Raw genomic sequence first — 23571 nt, forward strand, 5'->3', positions numbered from 1 at the left:
GGTTGCCTTCCAAGAGATTCATGTCAGACTGCTGATTTTCTTTGTGGCACTTGATGTGTGTTTTAGTACTGCCTTTTCTTCCCCTCAAAAACTCTTCATGATAGCTTATCCCTGAGTACATCACTTCCCACTCCCAAGCAACAGCTGTCCGTTTGAACTGAAAAGCATAATAAAAAGTATGAGTATTACTTAACTGCATGGATGATTATTTTTGTTTTTGTGTGTTTACAGATTAGTTCACACATCCAATGCAGTAATATTTAAGATCTATCTATCTATCTATCTATCTATCTATCTATCTATCTATCTATCTATCTATCTATCTATCTATCTATCATCTAATATATATCATCTATCATCACACTACTTAACTTGATACTTTCCAATAGATGTGGCAGTCAGGGAAAGAATCCCAGGAGTTCTTTTCTCAACAAAACCTGAAAAATATAATATGCACAATATTTGCACAAGTTGCTATCCTATTTGTTTAGGGGAGCTTACAGTTTCTGATGGGATATGAAGTCTGAAGTTCAAACCTAGCTCTTGTTATTCAGTCACCAATTTTTCTTCCAAAATCCATTCTGGATATGTTTATTGATAATATTTGGGGCTTTAAGGTACAAATATTGCTGCAAATATTTTGTGATTAGTTTTAAAAGAGGAATTGGTCTCTATAGACTTGAAGAAATCTGAAAAGACACTGGAATTTTTTATTAAAAATTCAAAGCAACTTGCAGAAGATTACAAATATTTGATAATTTTTGGTCTTCTATGTTAATCCAGCTGCTGTATTGGATCACCTTATTGTCATGTTAAAAATATGTGTGAATTTTCCATTACTAAATCAAATACTTTTCTAAACTCTGAGAACACGAATCTTTCAAACATATGAGTAAAGCTCACCGTTGGAATTTAGGACTATAAATTTTGTCTTGGATGTATGTCTTCTTTACTCTTAACTGGTCTTATTTTTTAAAAAAACCTTGAAGTTGTTGAATGAGAATTTAAAAAAACATGGAGAGCCAAATTCTGTCACAGCAAAGTTTCCTATTTCAACACAAGTTAAAAGTTAATACTGAAAAAACTGAAGCTGAAAGCAAATACTCCCAAAATATTATGTCTGACCTCAGAACACATTTTCTTATTTTAACTGATAAACATAAAATGCAAAGGGTTTTTTTTTGCCACTTATATACTGAATGTATGTGTGTGTGTGTGTGAGAGAGAGAAATATCTGAAATTATGATGACATTATCCAAATATGGCATTCTCTTCTTTGGGTTTGTTAAAGGATTCAGAAGTAATGCTGGCAATTGAATAGTTAATACTTAACTGTCCAGAGTTAATACAAACACTGAATTCAAACGCAAAGACATTGTTTTATTACTGCTATTCCCTGATAACAGAAAGTCCATAGTGACATTTGCAGGATTGGGGCAGTTCTAATTAAAAATCAAAATGGCATAAAAAGTTTTGGGAAAGAGGTGTATATTGCTTTAAACCTTAACAATTGTCAATTCCCACTGACAACCCAAAAGCCATCATCCTCTACAAACATTATTCTGTGGTAACATGACAATTTTGATGCAAGAAAGGAGTTTCAAACTACAAATCTGAGATGTTCTGGAAGCTAAACTTCAGTTTGATATAGGAAAGGTTTTGTCCTTCATACATCAAGTTTAACTCTGGATGGTTGCAGGAAGTGAAATAAATTTGAGTTACATTGAGGAAATGGGCTTACCAGAAGGATTCATCTGATGATTAATGTAATATTAAATTAGGTAATATTAAATTGGGCAACTGAGTTGATCTGCAACAGATTCAGATTACACAGAAGGATGTTTTTCTTAACGGAATGCTTAACTAATTTACAGGATTCAGTACCTCCAATGTGTTGTTGACTACTGGTTTTGATGGTTTTGAGAAGAGATTTGAAACTTTTATTTTCCATATTTAACAGCTAGGCAGTTAGTAATAAGGAAGTGGCAAGAAATGGTATAATATATATGAATGCACAAATAAATGTGAATACATATGTGATGCAGCAAGATCAAAGATATATCAATGAAAAAAATGTCAAGGACACTATAGAGAAAATAAATTGTTTAAACGTCAAGTACAAAAAGGTTTAAACATATAGCTCTAAATGTTGTGATGCATCCTCCTGGATAAGCCTCAGAGACATGAAGTCTCAGTGAACACACTGGAGAAGGAGAGCTTTAGTTCTAAAAAAGGAACCAGCACAAAAAGTCACGTGTATAGATTTTTTAAGGTTATCTAGCAAAGTGGAACTGAGACTACTTTGTGAGTAAGGAATTAACAAACCCTTGGTGTGAAAATTAGCACTTTTTAACCAGCGTAATTTGACTTGGTAGCTAATCAGTGGTGAGATTCAAATATGTGAACAACCGGTTCTCTGTGTGGATGCCACTTCCGGAAGTCCATTCTGGGCCTGGGCAACAAAAAATTAGCTACCGGTTCTGCTGAAGTGGTGCGAACTGGATGAATACCACCACTGTAGCTAATGTATGCAAAAGGTGGGGCAGATTGGGTAGCCCAGAAATGTTGTGCTGCTAAATATGAAAATAAAACAGAAAAAGCACTAAAATAGAGAAGGGAAGAAGATGGGAGTCATGAAGGGTTCTTGACTGCCATCTAGTGGAAGAGCCATATAGCTCTTTTGTAGCTAAACAAAAGATCTTATGCTTGCATGCAAAAGCTGGCAAGTCAGGACTCTGACATCTCCAGCTGCTTGAATTTCTAGAGAGATAAAGTCAACCTAGGAATGATATATTATAGTCTCTAGTACGAGATTCAGCTTTCCTGTCACTATTAGCTAATCTGATTAGAGTGACTCAAGAGCATTTAAAGAACCAAAGGTTCTGGTCAAACAGTGCCAAGCTACAGGTAGATCAATGATTTAATTTGGTATAAGGTAGTTTACTTGATTTTTAATTAAAAATTCCAAAGCATGGATGTCCAAAGCAACAAAAGTTTAGAATATTGAAATTATTGGTTGAAATACAGATGTTATGGTTGTAATGAAATCTGCCCATTACTGTCGTAAGTCATGGCAGTCATAAAGCCAGTCACCCATGTGACCAACCTGATTTTACAAACTTTTTTGCAACAATTGTTAAGCAAATTCTGTGGTTATCAAGCAAACCCATTGTTCACTATGAGCTGTTTCTGCTGAAAACTAGAAGTACAGTAAATATGTCATAATTCACGGTCACATGACCTCAGAATGCTGCAAATAGCCTTAAATGCAGGCCAGTTTTGAAGTGCCCAAGATGTGGTCATGTGACCACAGGGCACATCCTTTGGAACTGGGTTGTAAATACTTTTGGGGAGGTCCATTGTAACTTTGAATGGCCACAAAGTGACCAATCATAAACTAAGAACTACCTGTATATAATATGCTATTCATATATATTTTAACTCCTATTATGTAAGTGTATCTGATCAATAAAGTAACACCATATTAATGGTAATTCCTTAGCTGCTAAGTGATGCTTAGGAAAATAAAGACAACTTGCCTCCCCCACTCCACAACATTGCAACTCTGATGTCTCTTTCTGCTGTTCTGTGTAACCTTTGATGTGGCTTTTCGTGAGAACTGAAATATATCTATAATTCCATCTTATTATAACAATGTTCTTGTCTTTTGTCCATTAAAAACATTTAGGTGTGAAAAACACCTTCAGATTTCTAGTGGCTTGAGGCTATTTACCTCACTGTACATTCATATTCCTATGGCATTGAGACAAGCAGTGATCTGTAAAGTTAAGAATAACACTACAATCCTATGGCATCTGTTAAACATGAATAAAAGAGATCACTTACTTACTTATTTATTTGTTTATTTATCAATAAATCAGATTTGAATGGCCACCCAACTCACATATGCGACTCTGGGTGGCAAATAATTGGAACAATTAAAAATAAAATTCTAAAAACCATTAAACCACTAAGCCTAAATATAACTAAAACCACAAGATCGTATATACAATGTAGCTATTTCACAGGCTCCTCCCTCCCATGGGATTCCCAAGCCTGCAAACAAAACCAGGTTGTAAGAGATTTTTGAAAAATCAGTTGGGTTGGGCCCAGTCTCACCTTTGGTCGGGGGATAATGTTCTACCAGATGGGTGCCACAGCAGAAGAGGTCACCTCCTCAGTCCCATTGGATAGAATTATTTAGCAGAAGGGACATGTAACATGCCCCTCCTGCTGGATGTGATAGGATAAACAGATGTACTCTAATAGAGGTGGTTCCTCAAGTAACCTGGCCCTATACCATGTAGGGCTTTAAAAGTCAAAACCATCATCTTGAATTGAATCTGAAAAGAAATGGGGAACCAATGCAGCTTGTGGAGCAGAGGGGTAATGTGTACAATTCCAGGAACACTCAGCACTCCACTTCACCACTTTTGTACCAACTGAAGCTTTCTGGTATTCTTCAAGGGCAAATTCCCTGCTATTGTATGGAAGATGTTTTGAACTAAATCTTGAAGAGTTCTGCTTCTCTCTTATTTTGCCTTTTAGCTGCAAAGAAGTGTAAAAACTATTTGCTATCTTTGTTTTTAAATCATACTTGTGAAAACCATAAATAATGATTTAGGCTGAATTTTATGTTGACTTAGAAGTTCTATTCACCTCCAGTGAATAGGTTTATATCCCACAAATACATCAACAGTTCTAAAAATCTGATGGCATTGTTCAATCCACTAATGTGGCTGCTTACAGCAGATACAGTACAGGGTTGTTGGGGTTTGGGGGTTTTTTTTGTTTTTGTTTTTTTTTTGTAATTCTTGGAATATTGTATTCAGGAATGATGGCTTCACTCAATATAAGATTTGCTTTGGGTAAAAGAAGAGAACTACAAGCCTTTACATATTGCACAACAGTCAAAAGTATCCTGGCTGAGATTTTTGAAGGCCTTGTACAAAATGTACAAAACATATTATTTCCAGCTGCTAGCAAAGTCTTATTAGTCTGGTTGGTGTCCCTTCCTTGCTTACTGGGAGTGAACAATGCCTTCTTGGCATCCTCAAGGTCATTTATTCACAATGTGCTGTAGAGTTCTAGAAAAGGATGAGATATGCAACAACTTCTCACAAATTGTGGAGAAATAGCATGTAGCCTATTAATCTAAAAAGATAGCAGGCATAGGATTCCTATGAGCAAACAGAGATGGAAGTGGTTGTATTAAATAGACAAGATAAGTGAGAAGGAATTTACAGCAGAGGTCCCCAACTATTTGGGCATGGAGAGAGGTTTTTTCCACAGACTGGAGGGGGCATGATTTTATGTGCTGCCTGCATCCCATGGATGGAGCTTTGCTTGTTTGTGCAGACCAGTTGCTGGCATGCCACGGCCTGGTACTGGTCCACAGACCAGAGGTTGGGGAGCTCTGATTTACAGCATAGCAACAGGAAATTAGACCTTATTTTTAAGGCTTCTCCCATTCTTGTATGTTGCCATCAGTAAAAAAACAAAACCCTGCCGTATAAATATTGGAATGACCAAGACGATTATTACTGAATTCAAAGAGATTGCTATCACTCTGCCCCATTATTTGAACTGTATATATGGGGAAGTTCAGAAGTGCAGCTACGACTTCCATTGCTGAATACAGAACATGTTTTGTGTATTGTGGATAGCCCTATATTTTAAAAATCAATGTCAGTTCTGAGAAAAATCTATATTGTAATTATGCCAAATGAAGATTTACAAAATATTGCATGTTACTGAATTTCAGAAACTCTTCAATAGGTAATATGTTGGAAGGAAGGAAGGAAGGAAGGAAGGAAGGAAGGAAGGAAGGAAGGAAGGAAGGAAGGAAGGAAGGAAGATGTTGAAATCATGCCTCAATCAGTTCCAGTTTTATACGTTCTATGGAAGTAGCATTTTCTACTAGAAAGAGGTCACATAAATCATTGAACCAAAGTGGACTTAACTTCTCAATACAAATTCAAATGTGAACTTTCAAGACAACAGACACAACCAACTTCCCTTTGCTTTGAGGGAAGTTTACAAAAGGGAAATTAGCACTTTCAGAGACTCAGAAAACTGTTGGAAAGAGGCATGTTATTCTACTTATGTCAAATTGGCTTGATAGGTTAAAATGTAAATGAAAATGGATTTGCTTATATTTTCTCCTAGCTTTGCCTTTAGAAAAATAAAGGTTCTCAAGAAAGCAGTCTTCAGTTGCCCTGATGGCTGCAGGAAAAGTAACTCAGGAGTGAAAGAAAGGGGCAACAGGTTTCTATCCTCTCTTGGTGCAATTTAATTTTTCAGAATTTCAGAAGAGACAAGGCCATTTATTTTCCTGAACCTCATTCTGTCCACCGGAGAGGAACTGATTGATGGATTAAAGATGTCAGGCATCTTAGGGAAAAGCAACCATGTCATTCTGGAGTTAAAGATAATGATGACAGGAAAAGCTGAGAAGGGTCAGCTTGGACCTTTCCAAGTCTCTTTGCTTGGAATGTAGGTTTTCATGAACCCATGAAAAGGGTGGGCAGGATACAATCACTTGCAGTAATCACTTGAAGTCATAAATGATAAGCAGGCCCAAGAAATGCAATACTGAAAGAATGAACATAAGCAATTCCTATGAAAAGGAAAAATATATATGAAGAAATGTAAATGACATTTCATAAATTGCTTAGTCATTTCCTTTACCCATCCCTCCCTTGAACATGCCACATCTCTTTTATTTGTCCAACTTCCCTCTTTTCACCACAGCCCCAGAATTTATTTTAGAATATTTAGATTCATGTGATGGTTATATTATAGTCTCTTCTCAGTGTTTATTCAAGCATACTTTTTTGCCTTCCTCACTAGAATAAGACTATTATGGTGATAGGGATCCTTGCAGCATCAGTTGGACTGTTCCGAAGTCATTTTTTCGACTTAGAGGTTAAAGATGTTCCTTAAAAAGATTGCACATTTACTAAAAATATTTTGTTTAAAACTGGGTTTGGATTGCAATATAGATAGTCCTTGATTTATAACTACAATTGAGCCCTAAATTTCCATTGCTATGCAAGACAGTTTTTAAGCGAATTCTAACTCACTTTATGACCTTTCTTACCACAGTTGTTAAGTTAAATCGCTGCAGTTGTTAAGTTAGTAACACTGTTGTTAAGTACGTCTGGCTTCAGCATTGACTTTGCCTGTCAGAAGATCACAAACGGTGATCACATGACCCTGGGGACACTGCAACTGTCTTAAATACATGCCAGTTGCCAAGTGTCTGAATTCTGATCATGTGACCATGAGGATCCTGCTCTGTTGCAACTTCAAATGGTCACTAAACAAATATACTGGGATACTTAGGCAAAATTAGGGGAAAAAGGTATACAAAAACATTCTTGGGCTCTGATAGTGAAGACAAACAGAAAAAAGAAGGAAAAATAGTGATATTTTTAATGAAATATCATTTTCCTAAAGATTACTGATCACAGCTGATCAGAATCATTGGATAAGAAACTGGTGGCAAATAAATTTAGCAATGAATAAAAATAAAAATAGAAAATTTCCCAGCCTGAAAATGTGGCAAAATCACCATCCTTTTGGTTTGCTGTGATTTGTCCTCCTATCTGGAGTATCCAAGTTGATTCTGGAGCAATGGATTTGTTTTAGAGGATGGTTATACAGGAAAGACAGAAAGTGGGAGGTTTATGTTGAATTCAGATTGCCCTGGAAATTATTCCAGCTATTTCTTGATTTCAGAATAGTAATAGCTTGGCTTATTTGGACGCCTGTCTGAGTCAGTCCAGGCACATTCGCTCACCCCCTGCAGCTTTTGGGAATAAGTAAAGAGGTTATTAAGAGGAAGGTTGTGACCACAGCCAAAAATATATATTTAAAAAATAAGGAGTTTTTCTTTCCTCTCTCTCTATTACCAAAATCTGTCCAGTTCATTGATTTTCAGTTTCTATTTTATAAGGAACTGTCTAAAATGCAAAGTGAGCATTGTATTGTGCCATCATATCAATTACAGATAGTCCTCGACTTACAACAGTTTATATAGTGACCTTTCAAATGTACAACGGGCACTGAAAAAAGTGACCAATGACCATTTTTCACACTTATAATTGTTGGGGAATCCCAAAGGTCACGTGATCAAAATTCAGATGCTTGACTCATATTTATGACGGTTGCAGTGTCCTGGGGTCATGTGATCACCTTTTGTGACCTTCTAACAAACAAAGTCACTGGAGAAGCCAGATTCATTTAACCACCATGATACTAATTTAACAGCTGCAGTGATTCACTTAAGGAAAGTATCAACAAAGGCCATAAACTGGGCAAAATTCACTTAATAAATGTCTCACTTAGCAACAGAAATTTTGGGCTCAGTTGTGATCGTAAGTTGAGGACTACTGTATAGAGCTGACTGAATGTATAGATCCTAAAACCTATCTCCAAATTTAAAAAATGAGATTTGAACAAATCTAACTAATAGAGACTGAGCTTTGTGTGATCTACCCTATTACAAACTGTAGGATTTTTCACTGTTTGATTAATAATTGATTATTTTTTATTTGCCTTCAAATTAATTTCTAATAATTTTGAATTAATTTCCCTGAGTTAATACTTATATTCTAATGACATTTTCTTGAAAGAAAGTCCCATTTATTAAAGAAAACAGACTTTCAATTAACTTTGCTTTGGACTGTAACTTGATGGTGTCGTCATTTCTGACTCTTTCCTATATTATTTAAAGTGATCTGATTTGACTCCAAGATATGAAGTCTTTCAAGTAATGCCCTTATTGTTTTTTCACAATTACACCCCTCCCTATTGTCTTTCTTGGAACTTGCTTTTTGGGCTGCTGTTTTTATTTTGAAGACTATTATCACTGTTTACTTCCTTTAGGGAGAAGAATAAAGCATTTTGCCTCTTTTGAAATAAAAGCTATTTTGTTTCAAAACCTATCAAACGGGCAATGCATGGGTGGGTTAAGCAGCTCATTTCCGTTTTTATTTTGAATAGTGTCAAACATTTTTGTGTCATTTAAGGGGAATATCAGCCAGTAATATAAAATGTATAGCATTTTTATTCCATCCACTCCCAAGACCTGATATGCTGCCTCATAATGGTGGTGGTGGGTTTCCTGGGAGGGACAAGTGAAGAACACTGTCAGGGTATGTCTAGGGCAGGGGTAGGCAACCTTGGCTCTTTTATGACTCGTGGACTTCAACTCCCAGAATTCCTGAGCCAGCCATGCCAGGCTCAGGAATTCTGGGAGTTGAAGTCCACAAGTCATAAAAGAGCCAAGGTTGCCTATCCCTGGTCTAGGGAGTGTATTACCAACGGGTCTAGGACAACTCACTGCAGCCAAATTGCCACAGTCAACTTGCCATGGCCAACTTGCCATGGTCAACTAGCTGCAAGACACCTCACCATGGCCAACTCGCCAAGGGAAAACTCGCCATAGAACAAAAATTACACTAATATCGAAGAAGTGGTGGAATAGAATCATTAAAAAAAGGACGCCAAAGGAGGGACAAATGAAATGTGAATGACAAAAATAAAAAAAATATTTTAAATAATTAAATTGAATTATTGAATTGTCCTGTGGCAAGTTATTCCATGGCAAGTTGGCTGTGGTGAATTAGCTGTGGTGAATTGGTAATGGCAAGTGGTCCATTCAGTTCCCAGCAGCGTTACCCAAAGTGTGAAGGTCATCCCAGCTGCTCAACCAAATCAAATAGATTTGTATATTCGGCAATATAGGAAGATGCTGGAAGCAGATAATCACTTTTAAACAATTGCAAAGGGATAATTTCATATAGCAGGGGAGAGGATAATGTAAACCAATGGTGTATTTTACAAGAAAATCACATGGATAGGAAATATAAAATGGTTGACAATATAGTGCCAGATGACAGGCCCTTAAGATTGGTTGGTGCTCATGCTACCAAGGAATAAGATCTTTATGAATATTAATGGTGTTTAAGACATGGCTGATTAAAACTTTCAGGACGTCTGGTTGCTGATGCTGCCATACATGAGAAGAAAAGCTGAAACTAGAGAAAGCATTAGAACAGGAATATGGAATGTAAGCAGTATGAACATAAAAAAGTTCCAAACAGTGAAAAATGAAATAAATCAACTACACATTGATTAGTTGGACATCAGCAAATTGAAGTGGGTTGAAACTGGACACTTTCAGTCAAAATATCATACTGTTTGCTATTTAGGACATAAAAACAAAGAAAGGACAGTGTTGCTTTTATAGTTAGGAAGGGTATCATAAGACCAGTAGTAGGTAAAATGCAGTCAGTGACTGAATATTATCAAGTGAATCTCTCTGGTACCCTTTTAATATGGTAGTTATTCAAATTTATACTTCAGCCACTGATTCAGAGGAAGAGAAATATGACATATCTTTTCAACAAGCTCAGTATGATGTAGACAGAACTTGCCAGCTAGTTGTGCTGCTTGTAGTTGGGGAATTGGAATGCCAAAGTCGGTAGTAGGAAATAGTAGTGTGGGAATATTGTTGGATTATAGAGCCAAGCAAACAAAAATCAAGCAAGAGAACAACATATTATTTTTTACTAATCCATTCTAGGATCATAGAACAAATCAATTCAGAATTCTTACTTGAGGTACAAATGACCAAACTGACATTTTCATATTTTGGACACATGCTATGACACAGATCCCTTAAGGAGAATATAACAGAATAACAGAGTTGGAAGAGACCTTGGACTTCTTCTAGTCTTCTAGTCCAACCGCCTGCTCAGGCAGGAAAGCCTATACCATTGTCCGATCTCTTCTTAAAAACTTCCAGTGTTGGAGCATTCACAGCTTCTGGAGGCAGGTTGCTCCACTGATTAATTGTTCTAACTGTCAGGAAATTTCTCCTTAGTTCTAGGGTGGTTCTCTTTGATTAGTTTCCATCCATTGCTTCTTGTCCTGCTCCAGATGGTTTCGAGAATAGATTGACTCACTCTTCTTTGTGGCACCCTTTAGATATTGGAACACTGCTATCATGCTAGTCTTTCTTTTCATTAAACTAGACCCAATTCCTGCAATCGTTCTTCATATGTTTTAGCCCCCAGTCCCTTAATCATGTTTGTTGCTCTTCTCTGTACCTTTTCTAGAGTCTTAGCATCTTTTTTATATCATGGCAACCAAAACTGGATGCAACATTCCAAGTGTTGTCTTACCAAGGCATTGTAAAGCAGTACTAGAACTTCACATGATCTTGATTCTATCCCTCTGTTAATGCTGCCTAGGACTGCATTGGCTTTTTTGGCAGCTGCAGCAGACTTCTGACTCATGTTTAAGTGATCGTCCACTAGGATAATGTTGAAGAAAGATAGTAGGGGAAAAAGAGGACAACCAGAAGTGAGGGGATGGACTTATTTACAGTAGCAGTTTGTGCACTATTGGGAGAAGTTATCCTTGAAAAATTCTCTCTTTGTAGTGGCTAAGAATCAGCATCACCCTAATGGCACATATAAACATTTGCAAACATTTCATTGGAATACAAAGGCTTTTTTGTCAAGAGAAAATTGCACATATTAAATCAGTAGTTCTTCAATTGTAGCAGTAATAAGTAATATCAAGGACACTAATAAATAATTCAGTGTTAGACTGGTTTCCTGAAAAGAATCAAAGATTTAATTGCCAGGAAAGCTTTCAGACAAAGCACTTGTTTTTAGTTATGAAGAATATTGCACTCAGCTGTAGAATATACAATTGCTCTGTATGTGTATGTGTGTTGAATTGACATCATGTTTATACATTGCCTGGTTCTAACCAATTAAACAATGGTTAATGATTTTATTGCCATTCTTTCTCTAGTGAATTGAGGGAATTTTTCCTTCCACATTAGACTCTCTGCAATTTAGCTTTACAAACAAAACCTGAACTAGATGGTTGCTTCTTATTATAAATCAATGAAAATAAGTCAATTTCGTATCCTAATTTCAGAACTTTGCTTCTTTCAGTTTTGACCTATGCTAACCTATGGTAAAATCTAAACAGAAAGTATTTTTTAAAATTCTTTAGTAATTGTAGCCAGAGGATAAATCTGGACTAGCTCAATGTTCCTTTGTTGTTTATGAGGGAGAAACTCTGTAATACGTATGTCTATTTGAATTTCCACACTTCTACTATAACTTTATGTTTAGTGCCACAAGAATGTGAATAGGAGGCAACAAATTGTTTTTTTAAAAAAATTCCCAATGAAATGCAATGCTCTGACATATTACCATTTAAAATCTGTATCATTTTCATTTGGGGTAAACATTTTTCTGTTGTAAAAGTTGGCTGATCGGGACAGCTATTAAGCATGTAGGAATATAGAAAGTTAACACAGAGTAGTTACGTAGGCATCTGTAGCTAACCATAGCAAAAAGAAAAGTAAATAGTGTGCAGAAATATCACAATGCAATCCTGCCCTTTTAGAGTTTCATCCCAACATGAAAGTATAAAGTATACTTGCATATAATATTTTTTTCTATTTCACTTATATTTTGAATCTCTCACCACACAATGAATAAAAGTATAAAAATGGCACAAATATAACAATGATGGTGTTTGACTGTGCTGTCGCATTGTCATTTAGCCCACCTCTCAGATGTGAATCATGTTGTATATAGCATGTCCCCAATGCTTGCAATATTGAAAACAACTAAAGATTCAAGGCAGGTCTTGATCTTGCTGCTGAAAGCATATATATGTATGCATATATATTTATCCATATTGCTAAATAACGAGTGTGAGAGAATGCTTTAAGAGTTTCCTGTGAGAATTGTTTTTAACTGACTTTTTCTCTTTCTAGAATATATTTGAATTTTCTTATTTTTCTTAACCATAATTTTGTTCCATCTCATTTCCATTTTAAAGTTCATTTGTATGCATGTGTTTAGGTATTTACATGTGTGGTTCTTTTAAAAATGCATCTTTTATACTATTTTTCTTTCTGTTACTTTTATTCCCTAACTAAAAAAAAGTAGGTATTATTTCTTTTTGGTATAATTTTCTAAACATGTTTTGCATTATGGACTGGATTTAAAAATTCAGGAAAGTTGATATCAGTATGTAAAATATTTATAGTTTTATTAATTAGCATTAGGGTAAATTCCCACTATGTAAAAAGTTCTCCCCTGACTATGAAGGACAAGAACATAGTCATAACTTTTATTTATTCTGCCATGTCCTAACTTCTGGGGGGAAAAAAGTGATCTTGGCCAGTAACAAAAACTAGAGCAAACATATTTTTGCAATCTTATGACTAAAAGATATTTCCTATTCCATCCAAGAGAAAAATATGTCCTAGGCATCCAAGGCACTTTAAACGGAATGATATTTGATAGTGCATTAACACTCTTGAAGTACAAAATGTGCAAAGGTTCTATAGAAGAAATGAATTACTTAGCAAATTTGAAGGGGACAAAAAGACCTAAGAATATCATTTTTCCATAACAGGTCTTTGTCTGCATTTTTAACAGAATGCCCATGGTGACTCTAGCTTTGTGATTTATGCCCAAGGGCATTTTTGACAATGTCTTTTAGCTCAATCATTTCTATTTCATATTCAGAACTATTTCCACATTGTCCTTACAAGAAATAATATTAATTCAAAGTTGTTGAAGAAAGAGTAGGAATGCAACTATTTTATGCTAGAACTTTAAAATAACTTTCAGGAAAATTCTGTTCTCCTAGGTCTCTTCCTTTCATAAGAAAGTTGACCACAGAACCTTGCTTCTCTTTTTGAAGAAAAAAAAATGTATGGCATAATTGTTAGAGCTTTGGTCTAATTTTTTCTGATCCTAGCTATGTTAGATCAGCCTAAAAGTCAAAGTATTGGCAGTAATTACGTCCATCATGAGTTACGTGTGATAATATTCTGACACTGACAATCTTGCTGATATGTGGTGTTGATCTGAAACACTTCAGATGAGAACAGTTTGGGAGATTATTATGATAATGTGGGAAGTCAGCACCCACAGAGAAGGAAATATTAAAAGGGCAGAATATATTTCCCTAAAGGATTTTAAAAGTAGAAACCAGCCCTGCCCCCAAGTCTCTCTGTCCCAAGCAGAAACCAAGTCTGCAGGAATGCAGATGTGATAATCTTGTCAGGAAACTAGAATAAGGAAGAAAGATCTCTAGAGTCAACATCAGCCCCAGCCCCAGGGAAGCAGGGGACATAATAGGATTAACCCACCACCATCAAGAATACCAGAAAGGCACACCCAGACTCAGGTCAGAATATGTAACACAGGAAATACAAAGCCTGAAACAGGAAATAACTCCAAACAAAAGGCTCCAGAGGGTATAGAAACCCACTCCCTAGATGTGCTCAGTCCTTTTTCTGCTAGAACCATCTTTCTGTCTGGCTCTCCTCTTCAATAAACTGCAACCTTCTTTCTAAAGCAGTTGTCATGTTGTTTATCCCCAGCTTGGGCTGAACCATGATGAAGACTTTTCCTTCAACAATAACAGTTGACAGCCATATTCAAATATTGAAGCAGAAACAACAGAAAATGTTATAGTACAAGAAAGCTTCTATCTATGGAATAAGGTTCCATTTATTCATTGTATGGCAAGAGATAGATTCAAAATACAAGTGAAATAGAAACATATTATATGCAAAATATATAGGCAGTAAGTTAAAACTGAGTGATATAACTTATTCTTCAAACAGGCTTTCCCTGTTTTTGCATAATTCTGTTGTTACACAACAGCTTTTGTAAATATCTATGACTGATTGAAATCTTATCTAGCCATTTTTTCTGTTTCTGAGATTCAGCTGTTTCTTAAATATATCAAATCCAGTTGTAAAAGCTAAAATCATCTTCATTAGATGATGATAATGATAGATTGAAAGCTGCAATTCCAAACAAATCAAATCCTATTCTCAGTGTCATATTCTATCTTCTTTCTTTTTTCCCCTTCCCTTCCTTTCCCTTTTCTCTTTAATTTCTTTTCTTTTTCTTTTCTTTTCTGTTCTTTTCATTGGGAACAGCAGAATATGCCTAAGTCTGAAATGTGTGACTTACGTTTGTTATTGGGAGAAAGACTTGAAGCAATTGCTGGAACTTATTTTGTCATGCTTCATAACTGATTCATAAATAAACTATGTACTTCCACATAAATATGAACAGATATCCTCTACAGTATATATCCTCGGACTCTGCTGCCCTCCTCTTGCTGTCCAAGAATCAATGCTAACATCAAAAATTTCTTTTTTGAGACAAAGTGGCTTATTGAATCTTAGTTGTGTTTCAAGAAAACATAGTGGGTGAGGTTAAAATGAAATTGCATTATTGTATAACCTAACTTCAGTGATTTTTTACCACAGAGATTAATATTCATCCTGGCTTGTAATATTTAGTATTTCAGTCACTGAAAAAACACTTCACTTTATATCCACACATTTTTCATTATGTATTTCACAGTTCAGATAATGATTTAATTTCTTTAGTAGAGGAATGTTTTAACTTAGAAATATATAAGAAACACAGAGCTTGTCCAAACCAATTGTCAACGCTGCTAACATTGGATGTTCTTGCTTTGACAACATATGGAGATACAGCCTTCTTTCTTATGCTTTACTCTTAGAATTAGATGATACTGGGGAAGGAGGAGGAATGTGATGGGAGTTAGTTAGACATAATAATATTGTAATAGTGTGTGAACTCAGGACTTTTGAAATAAGAGGTGATAAGAAATGATGGGTTGGAGTAAAGGAGGGAAAGCCTGCATTTCAAACTAATTGGAGAATGTGATTTATGACTGTTAATTAGAGGAGGGAATTGTGTTTGATACTATGTGCTAAAGGGAGGGGAATCCAGATTTTGGTTTTGACTATGTACGTGCCGATGCTATGCAACTTGAATAAAGATTCTTTCAGGTAAACAATGCCTTGAAGTTCTTTGAAGAGTTTCATCTGTCGGAACCATGTCATTAATAATATATCAGCAATACTTTAATTTTTCAACCCAGTTTAGTCTGTTGTTATTTGAATGCAAAAGGAATCAAAAAAGACTCTGCAATCTTTCAGAGTGGGATTGATCCATCATTTATTTATTTATCAAATTTATTTGCCAACCATCTCACAATTTAAGGCAACTTTGAGCAGCCTTGAATCACTGATTGAAGAAGTGAGGGAAATGTCAGTTGATTAAATGAGTGGTCTAAGAATTAGTATATACTGCCTATTTTGTAAGACAGGTAACTTCAATGTCACAGTAGAAAAATATTGTCACTCTGGATTGGCACAGCCCAGTTGTTGATTTCTTCTAAATATGAAGAATGAATGTTTATTTATTTATTTATTTATTTGTTTGTTTGATTTTTATCCTACCTTTATTATTTTATAAGTAATTCAAGAAGGTGAACGTACATAATGTTTCTTCCTCCTCCTATTTTTTCCCACAAGAATAGCCCTAGGAAGTGGATTGGGCTGAGAGTGACTGATCCAGAGGCACCCAACCAGCTTTCACGTCTAAGGCTAGACTAGAACTTGCAGTCTCCTGGGTTCTAGTCCAGCACCTTAACCATTACACCAAAGTGGCTCTCTTTATTTGCTTTCAATAGCCTCTCTCTGTGAGGGAGATGGTCATTTCTAAATTTGATATATAAATAAAATAAGTAATTTATTTACTATCAATATGTTTTGTATACTTGTTTTCAGTTACTATTTCAACAAAGCACTGTAATTAAAGCTATTAGTGTTTCCTGCTTTGTTGAGTAAAGCAAAGAAAAACAACTCTGCTTGAGATTTAGTGGTTGTGCTCCCCATTTTATTGTCAATAACTAAGGAGTATTGAATCACACATGTATTTTTTCTGAGTTCATACAAAATTAAATTTACAAAATGACTGGATTTTCAGTAGTTGATAAGCTAAAATGAGTTTATAGTTCAGTGTTATGCAAACACAGGTTCTGTGCCTGGTTTTAATTTATTTCTTCCCGTTTGATAACCGTGATTTGCTTCAGATTGTCCTGACAAGATTATTTAGGTTAATGTAATTGTCATTAGTCTATATTCTATATTTTCTTTCATTATTAACAATCATCTGTACATTACCTTCCATATTTGGTAATGTGGGATAATATTCATTTATGTGATGAAGTAGACTGTAATCCACAAGAATCTGGATTTTTTCCCATGTTTACTGCCATTCTTCCTTACTCCTACATTTCACTTTCTATTTCTTCTTCCCTCCCAGGCTATATAACCTTGTATTAATTTATGTATTTATTTATTAACAGACTTCCTACCTCATATAATAACTCTAGACCACAGGTCTGCAACCCGCAGCTCCGGAGCTGCATGCGGCTCTTTCAGCCATCTCCTGTGGCTCCCAGTCCTCTGCCATGTGCAGTCCAAAAAAAAAAGTGGGACTAAAAAAGTTCAATCAATTCAAATATGCAGGGTAGGTGCATATCTCGCCTTGGCTCCACTTTTCAGTCAAACCCTGTTCTGCGCATGCGTGCATGTACGCACATGTGCACACATTTTTTGCGGCTCCCAGTTTTTCTTTTTGTGAGGGAACCGGTTCCGAGTGGCTCTTTCACTGTTTCAGGTTGCTGACCCCTGCTCTAGACTGCTCACAATAATCCATAAAAAGGATAGAAAGAAAACTACTCTTCCTCACAGGGAGTGAACCAAACAACATTCCAGATCACTCCCATGCTACTCCAATGGTTGGGGCAAGAGCCTTTCATAAGACTAAAAAGATCTCAGGTGGTAGGCTATTCCAAAAGCCTGGAGTAGCCACTAAGTAGGAATATTTCAAAGTTCCCAGCAGGTGGCAACATTTAAGGGGGGGGGAACGTGCAGCATATCCACCTTATCTGACCTAGAGGACAGACAGATCCCTCAAGAAAAATTGGTCCTACGTATAACCTAGCCTTGTGCCATGTAGTGATAATAAAAGTAATAATCAACATTTTGAACATACTCTTTTCTGCAAATAAGATATATGGGCAGCATATGACTTAGGTTTCCTTCTCATAGATGTAACCTTTATATTCTCTGTTCTCATCCTTTGCAAGTCATCTACATAGTAATTGTTAAGTTTTGATCCTGGGATAATGATACTTGTTTCTCATAGCTGTTGGTGAATAGTTTCTTCTAAGAACTTTATTCTTTGAATATAAGATTTTTGGTGAACCAATAGGTGTCAGGAAAATAATTACTGCAAACATCATGAAATACATATATTAACTTATCCTGCTATTATATTTCTTAGAACTGCTGTCATGTTTTTATCCTAAATATTTCTCACAGAAATGAAAGGAAATACACCACAAGATACTGGAAAGAAGTAAAAGTTGGAGACTTCATCCAGCTTCGCTGCAATGAAATCATACCTGCAGATATATTGCTGCTTTCTTCAAGTGATCCTGATGGCTTGTGTCATATAGAAACTGCTAATCTGGATGGTGAAACCAACCTGAAACAGAGACAAGTTTTGAGAGGATTTTTGGAGCTGGTAAGTTAGTATGTTTATTGTACTTTTTTTTAAAGTTTAAGGTAGGTCAGCTGCTCATTAATCTTATTGTAAGAGAGAACTTGTTTGTTCTGAACAATAAAAAAAATGAATGCTCCAGATTTTGATTTTCACGAAGGTTTTGATAGTTGCTAAGTGTGGAACTTATCATAAAGTTTAAGTTCATAGGACTAATTCCAATGACCAGTGCACAAAATGGCACAACTAGCACGCAAAAAGGAGTCCTTTGAATTGAATTTAGAAGTTACTGCTGATGCAGAAGGCATGGGAAAATTAATGAAGAAACAAGCTGCTGTCAATATATTACATCTATTTTATTTAACTATCAACTTTACATGGTCTCCCATCTAACAATTGAATTCTGAGTGGTATTGTAAATGAGCTATTGGGCCAAATTTGGTGGGCCTGTCTTAATACATAAAGCCCATATAGTTTGGGCCTTGAAGATTTTGTGGAGTGCCTTATTCCTTATGCTTATCTTGCATGGGGAAAATGAAAGTCTGTGTATGTATTTAACAGAATTTGTGTTTGGATTTAGCAGGATATTTGTTACAGGGCATTCAAGGGATGGAGGCTGAAAAATGGGCATCCCAATCATATTGTTCAATAAATCAGCTGAGTTTTCAATCTGAACACAGCCTACTTGTTCCCTAAAGCTCAAACTAAAATCAATAGGGCTGTGGCTTTCTCTTGTGATTGTCACACTCCAGTTTTAAGATGCTAACATTTAATGTTTTGAATGGCCTTATTTATCATCATTATATAGTCATCCATCCCACAGAATGTGACTCTGGGCCACGTATAATAAAAATGTTTATTTTTATTTTATTCAGTTTCTATACTGCCCATCTCAAACAAGTAACTCTGGCTAGTGAACACTCATAAAATTAAAACTAAGTACAACATAATATAAAAATACATTTTATCATTTGTTTTCTTGTAACTTTCCAATTTTGGAGTGCATTATTGGTTTATGTTTTTTCCTGCAATTTTGAGATTATGTTTAGTGAAAAGCAGGCTTAAAATGGCAGTAAGTAAAGAAATCTATGCACACACACACATAGTGAAAATATGCTACAGATTAGCTGGAGAACTTTTTTTTTGTCTATTTGGAACAACATTACCCTGGAAATAATATTTGAGACTGCATGCTATTTGGGGAATGTGAAGCAAGCAATGGGTGCAGTCTGCATCAAAAGGGGACAGGCACACCCATTCTTTCTTCTTATGACACCATCTGATTTCTTTTCTAAAATTTCTTCTCTTTCCACCTGCATGCAGAAAGCTTTTAAAAAAATCAGACTAGGGACCAGATGTAGACCTAGCCTTGAGTGTTTCTCCACTTCGGCAGTTGCAAGATATATGGATTTAAATTCCCAGAATTTCCCAGCCAACCACGGCCTTATAGAAACTTATTCCAGATTGCAAACAAGCATGTTCCCTGAGAGGAAAGACTAGATGCAGTAAGCATCTCATCTACGGATGAAAATTTTGAAAATCCAAGGATCATTTAATGAATTTGTTTTTCATAGCAATTATCTTCTCTTATGGCCTATGGTTTGGGAGTTACTGCATTAGACAAATGAATCCTTAATTAGTATTCAAGTAGATAAGGAAATAAAAGGGGAACTCATCAAATTTGCAGATGACACTAAACTGGCAAGAATAGCGACATCCCAGAAGAAAGCTCAGGATCCAAAAAGAACTTGAGAAACTTGAACAATGGGCCCAATCCAACAAAATAAAGTTTTACATTTAGGCAGGAAAAATCAAAGGTATAAGTACAGATTAGGCGAGACCTGGCTCAAAAACATTAACTGTGAGAGGGACCTTGGAGTCCTAGTGGACGGTCACTTGAATATGAGCCAGCAGTGTGCAGCAGCAGCCAAAAAAGCTAATACAATCCTGGGTTGTATAAACAGAGGCATAGAATCAAGATCACGTGAATTATTAGTACCGCTTTATAAAACCCTAGTAAGACCATACCTGAAATAATGCAACCAAGTTTGGTCACCATACTACAAAAAGGATGTTGAGAGTTTGGAAAAAGTTCAGAGAAGAGCAACAAAGGCCTGGAGACTAAAACCTATGAAGAATGGCTGCAGGACTTGGATTTGGGTACTCTGAAGAAAAGAAATAGGGGTGACATGATAGCAGTATTCTAGTATTTGAAGCGCTGCCACAAAGAAGAGGAAGTCAAATTATTCTCCAAAGCATCAGAGAGCAGGACAAGAAACTAATCTAATCTAGTCAACCTGGAATTAAAGAGAAACTTCCTAACAATGAGGACAATTAACCAGTGGAACAGCTTGCCTTCAGAAATCATGGGCGCTCCATCACTGGAGATTTTTAAAAAGAGACTAGACAGTCACTTATCTGAAATGGTATAGGTCTGTGGTGGCACACCAAGCTTTCTCTGTGGGCACGTGTGCTGTCGCACCAGTTCTAGACCTTCAGCTGTGCTTTATAAAACCTTTTCACTTTAGACCTCCGTCGCTGTGTGCGAAAAAAAAAAGATTCAATCAATCAATTAATTTCAACTTCTCACGGGAAAAAAAATGTTCTTGCAAAGTTGGAATTGATTGATTGAACTTTTTAGTCCCACCCAGTCTGCCGTTACCACTGCAACCACGCCCACCCAATTGGACACACCCACCCAAAGGTCCACACCCACCCGGCACCCGATGATACATAAGTGGGTTTGGGGTTGCAGTTTGGGCACTTGGTCTCTAAAAGGTTTGCAATCACTGGTATAGGTTCTCTTGCTTGAGCAGTGGGCTGGACTAGAAGATCTCCAAAGTCCCTTCCAGATTTCTATTCTATTCTGTTCTGTTCTGTTCTGTTCTGTTCTATTCTATTCTACTCCACAGTAAACAAGCAGAATGTGTAGTGTCCATATATTCCAAGAAGCAGTTGTCATTCATGTCCCTTGAGTGTTTAATGTGTATAATATCAAAGAATTTTGAAATGTAGATTAAGAAAATCTAGTATCAAAATGCAAGGTAAAATGTAAAAGTTACAACATATGAAAGGCCAAATTCTGGCCCCAAATATATGCAGCCTTAATATTTATTAATATCTGATCATGAAACACTTTAGCTTGTGATAACACTTTTTAAGTGAAAATCTAAGCTACAAAATTATAATTCTGCTAATTGTGTTTAGTTTGAGGATTTTTGTTGCTTTAAAATAAATGATCTGTTAAAATTAATGTGCCATTAAAATCAGTATGTAAAAACTGGGGTAGTTATTTCTTTCTGTGGCTTGTAACTACAGGTGAAACTCGAAAAATTAGAATATTGTGCAAAAGTTCATTTATTTCAGTAATGCAACTTAAAAGGGGAAACTAATATATGAGATAGACTCATTACATGCAAAGCAAGATAGTTCAAGCCATGATTTGTCATAATTGTGATGATTGTGGCGTACAGCTCATGAAAACCCCAAATCCACAATCTCAGAAAATTAGAATATTACATGCAATCAATAAAACAAGGAGTGTACATAGAACAATATCGGACCTCTGAAAAGTATAAGCATGCATATCTACTCAGTACTTGGTTTGGGCCCCTTTTGCAGCAATTACTGCCTCAATGCGGTGTGGCATGGAAGCTATCAACCTGTGGCACTGCTGAGGTGTTATGAAAGACCAGGATGATTCAATAGCGGCCTTCAGCTCTTCTGCATTGTTCGGTGTCATGTCTCTCATCTTTCTCTTGGCAATGCCCCATAGATTCTCTATGGGGTTCAGGTCAGGCAAGTGTGCTGGCCAATCAAGCACAGTAATCCCATGGTCATTGAACCAGGTTTTGGTACTTTTGGCAGTGTGGGCAGGTGCCAGGTCCTGCTGGAAAATGAAGTCAGCATCCCCATAAAGCTCATCTGCGGAAGGAAGCATGAAGTGCTCCAAAATCTCCTGGTAGACGGCTGCGTTGACCCTGGACGTAATGAAGCACAGTGGACCAACACTAGCAGATGACATGGCTCCCCAAATCAACACAGACTGTGGAAACTTCACACTGGACTTCAAGCATCTTGCAGTGTGTGCCTCTCCATTCTTTCTCCAGACTCTGGGCCCTTGGTTTCCAAATGAGATGCAAAAGTTGCTCTCATCAGAAAAGAGGACTTTGGACCACTGAGCAACAGACCAGGTCTGTTTTTCTTTAGCCCAGGTAAGACGCTTCTGACATTGTTTGTTGTTCAGGAGCAGCTTGTCAAGAGGAATACAACATTTGAAGCCCATGTCCAGGATCCATCTGTGTGTGGTGGCTCTTGATGCACTGACTCCAGCCTCAGTCCACTCCTTGTGAAAGTCCCCAACACTTTTGAATGGCCTTTTCCTGACAATCCTCTCCAGGCTGCGGTCATCCCTGCTGCTTGTGCACCTTTTTCTTCCACACTTTTCCCTTCCACACAACTTTCTATTAATGTGCTTTGATACAGCACTTTGGGAACATCCATCTTCTTTTGCAATTACCTTTTGAGGCTTTCCCTCCTTATGGAGGGTGTCAATGATGGTTTTCTGCACAACTGTCAGGTCAGCAGTCTTCCCCATGATTGTGATTCCTACTGAACCAGACTGAGAGACCATTTAAAGGCTCAGGAACCCTTTGCAGGTGTTATGGCTTAATTAGCTGATTAGAGTGGGACACTTTGAGCCTAGAATATTGCACCTTTTCACAATATTCTAATTTTCTGAGATTGTGGATTTGGGGTTTTCATGAGCTGTACACCATAATCATCACAATTATGACAAATTATGGCTTGAACTATCTTGCTTTGCATGTAATGAGTCTATCTCATATATTAGTTTCCCCTTTTAAGTTGCATTACTGAAATAAATGAACTTTTGCATATATTCTAATTTTTCGAGTTTCACCTTTATGTGGTGCCTGTTATTAAACAGGGATTTTAGTCTGTGAAGAAAACAAAAGAAAATCTGTAGTAAACCTTTCAATTTAGAGCAAGCATGTTTATCATACTTCATATGATCTATCACAAGTCATGAAGTCCTACAAATTTGATTGATACAGATTTTGAGAAGGCCTCATCAGACAATGTTACTCAT

The 23571-nt window shown here is 36.4% G+C and overlaps 1 protein-coding gene across 3 annotated transcripts in view; it reads left to right on the forward strand.

Moving 5' to 3' along the window:
• The window catches only part of ATP10A (ATPase phospholipid transporting 10A (putative)), a 178553-nt gene that overhangs the window by 57505 nt on the left and 97477 nt on the right, over positions 1 to 23571 (forward strand). For 2 of the 3 annotated variants that reach the window (XM_083361488.1, XM_083361489.1), the window contains one exon: positions 18281 to 18485. The exons of the other annotated variant lie outside the window; for it this stretch is intronic. In XM_083361488.1, coding sequence (XP_083217614.1) covers positions 18281 to 18485 — 205 coding nt within the window. The remainder of the gene's footprint in view (positions 1 to 18280; positions 18486 to 23571) is intronic. 3 annotated transcript variants of the gene reach the window in all.

Source organism: Vipera ursinii (assembly GCF_947247035.1).
Source record: "Vipera ursinii genome assembly, chromosome: 4".
NCBI lineage: Eukaryota > Metazoa > Chordata > Lepidosauria > Squamata > Viperidae > Vipera > Vipera ursinii.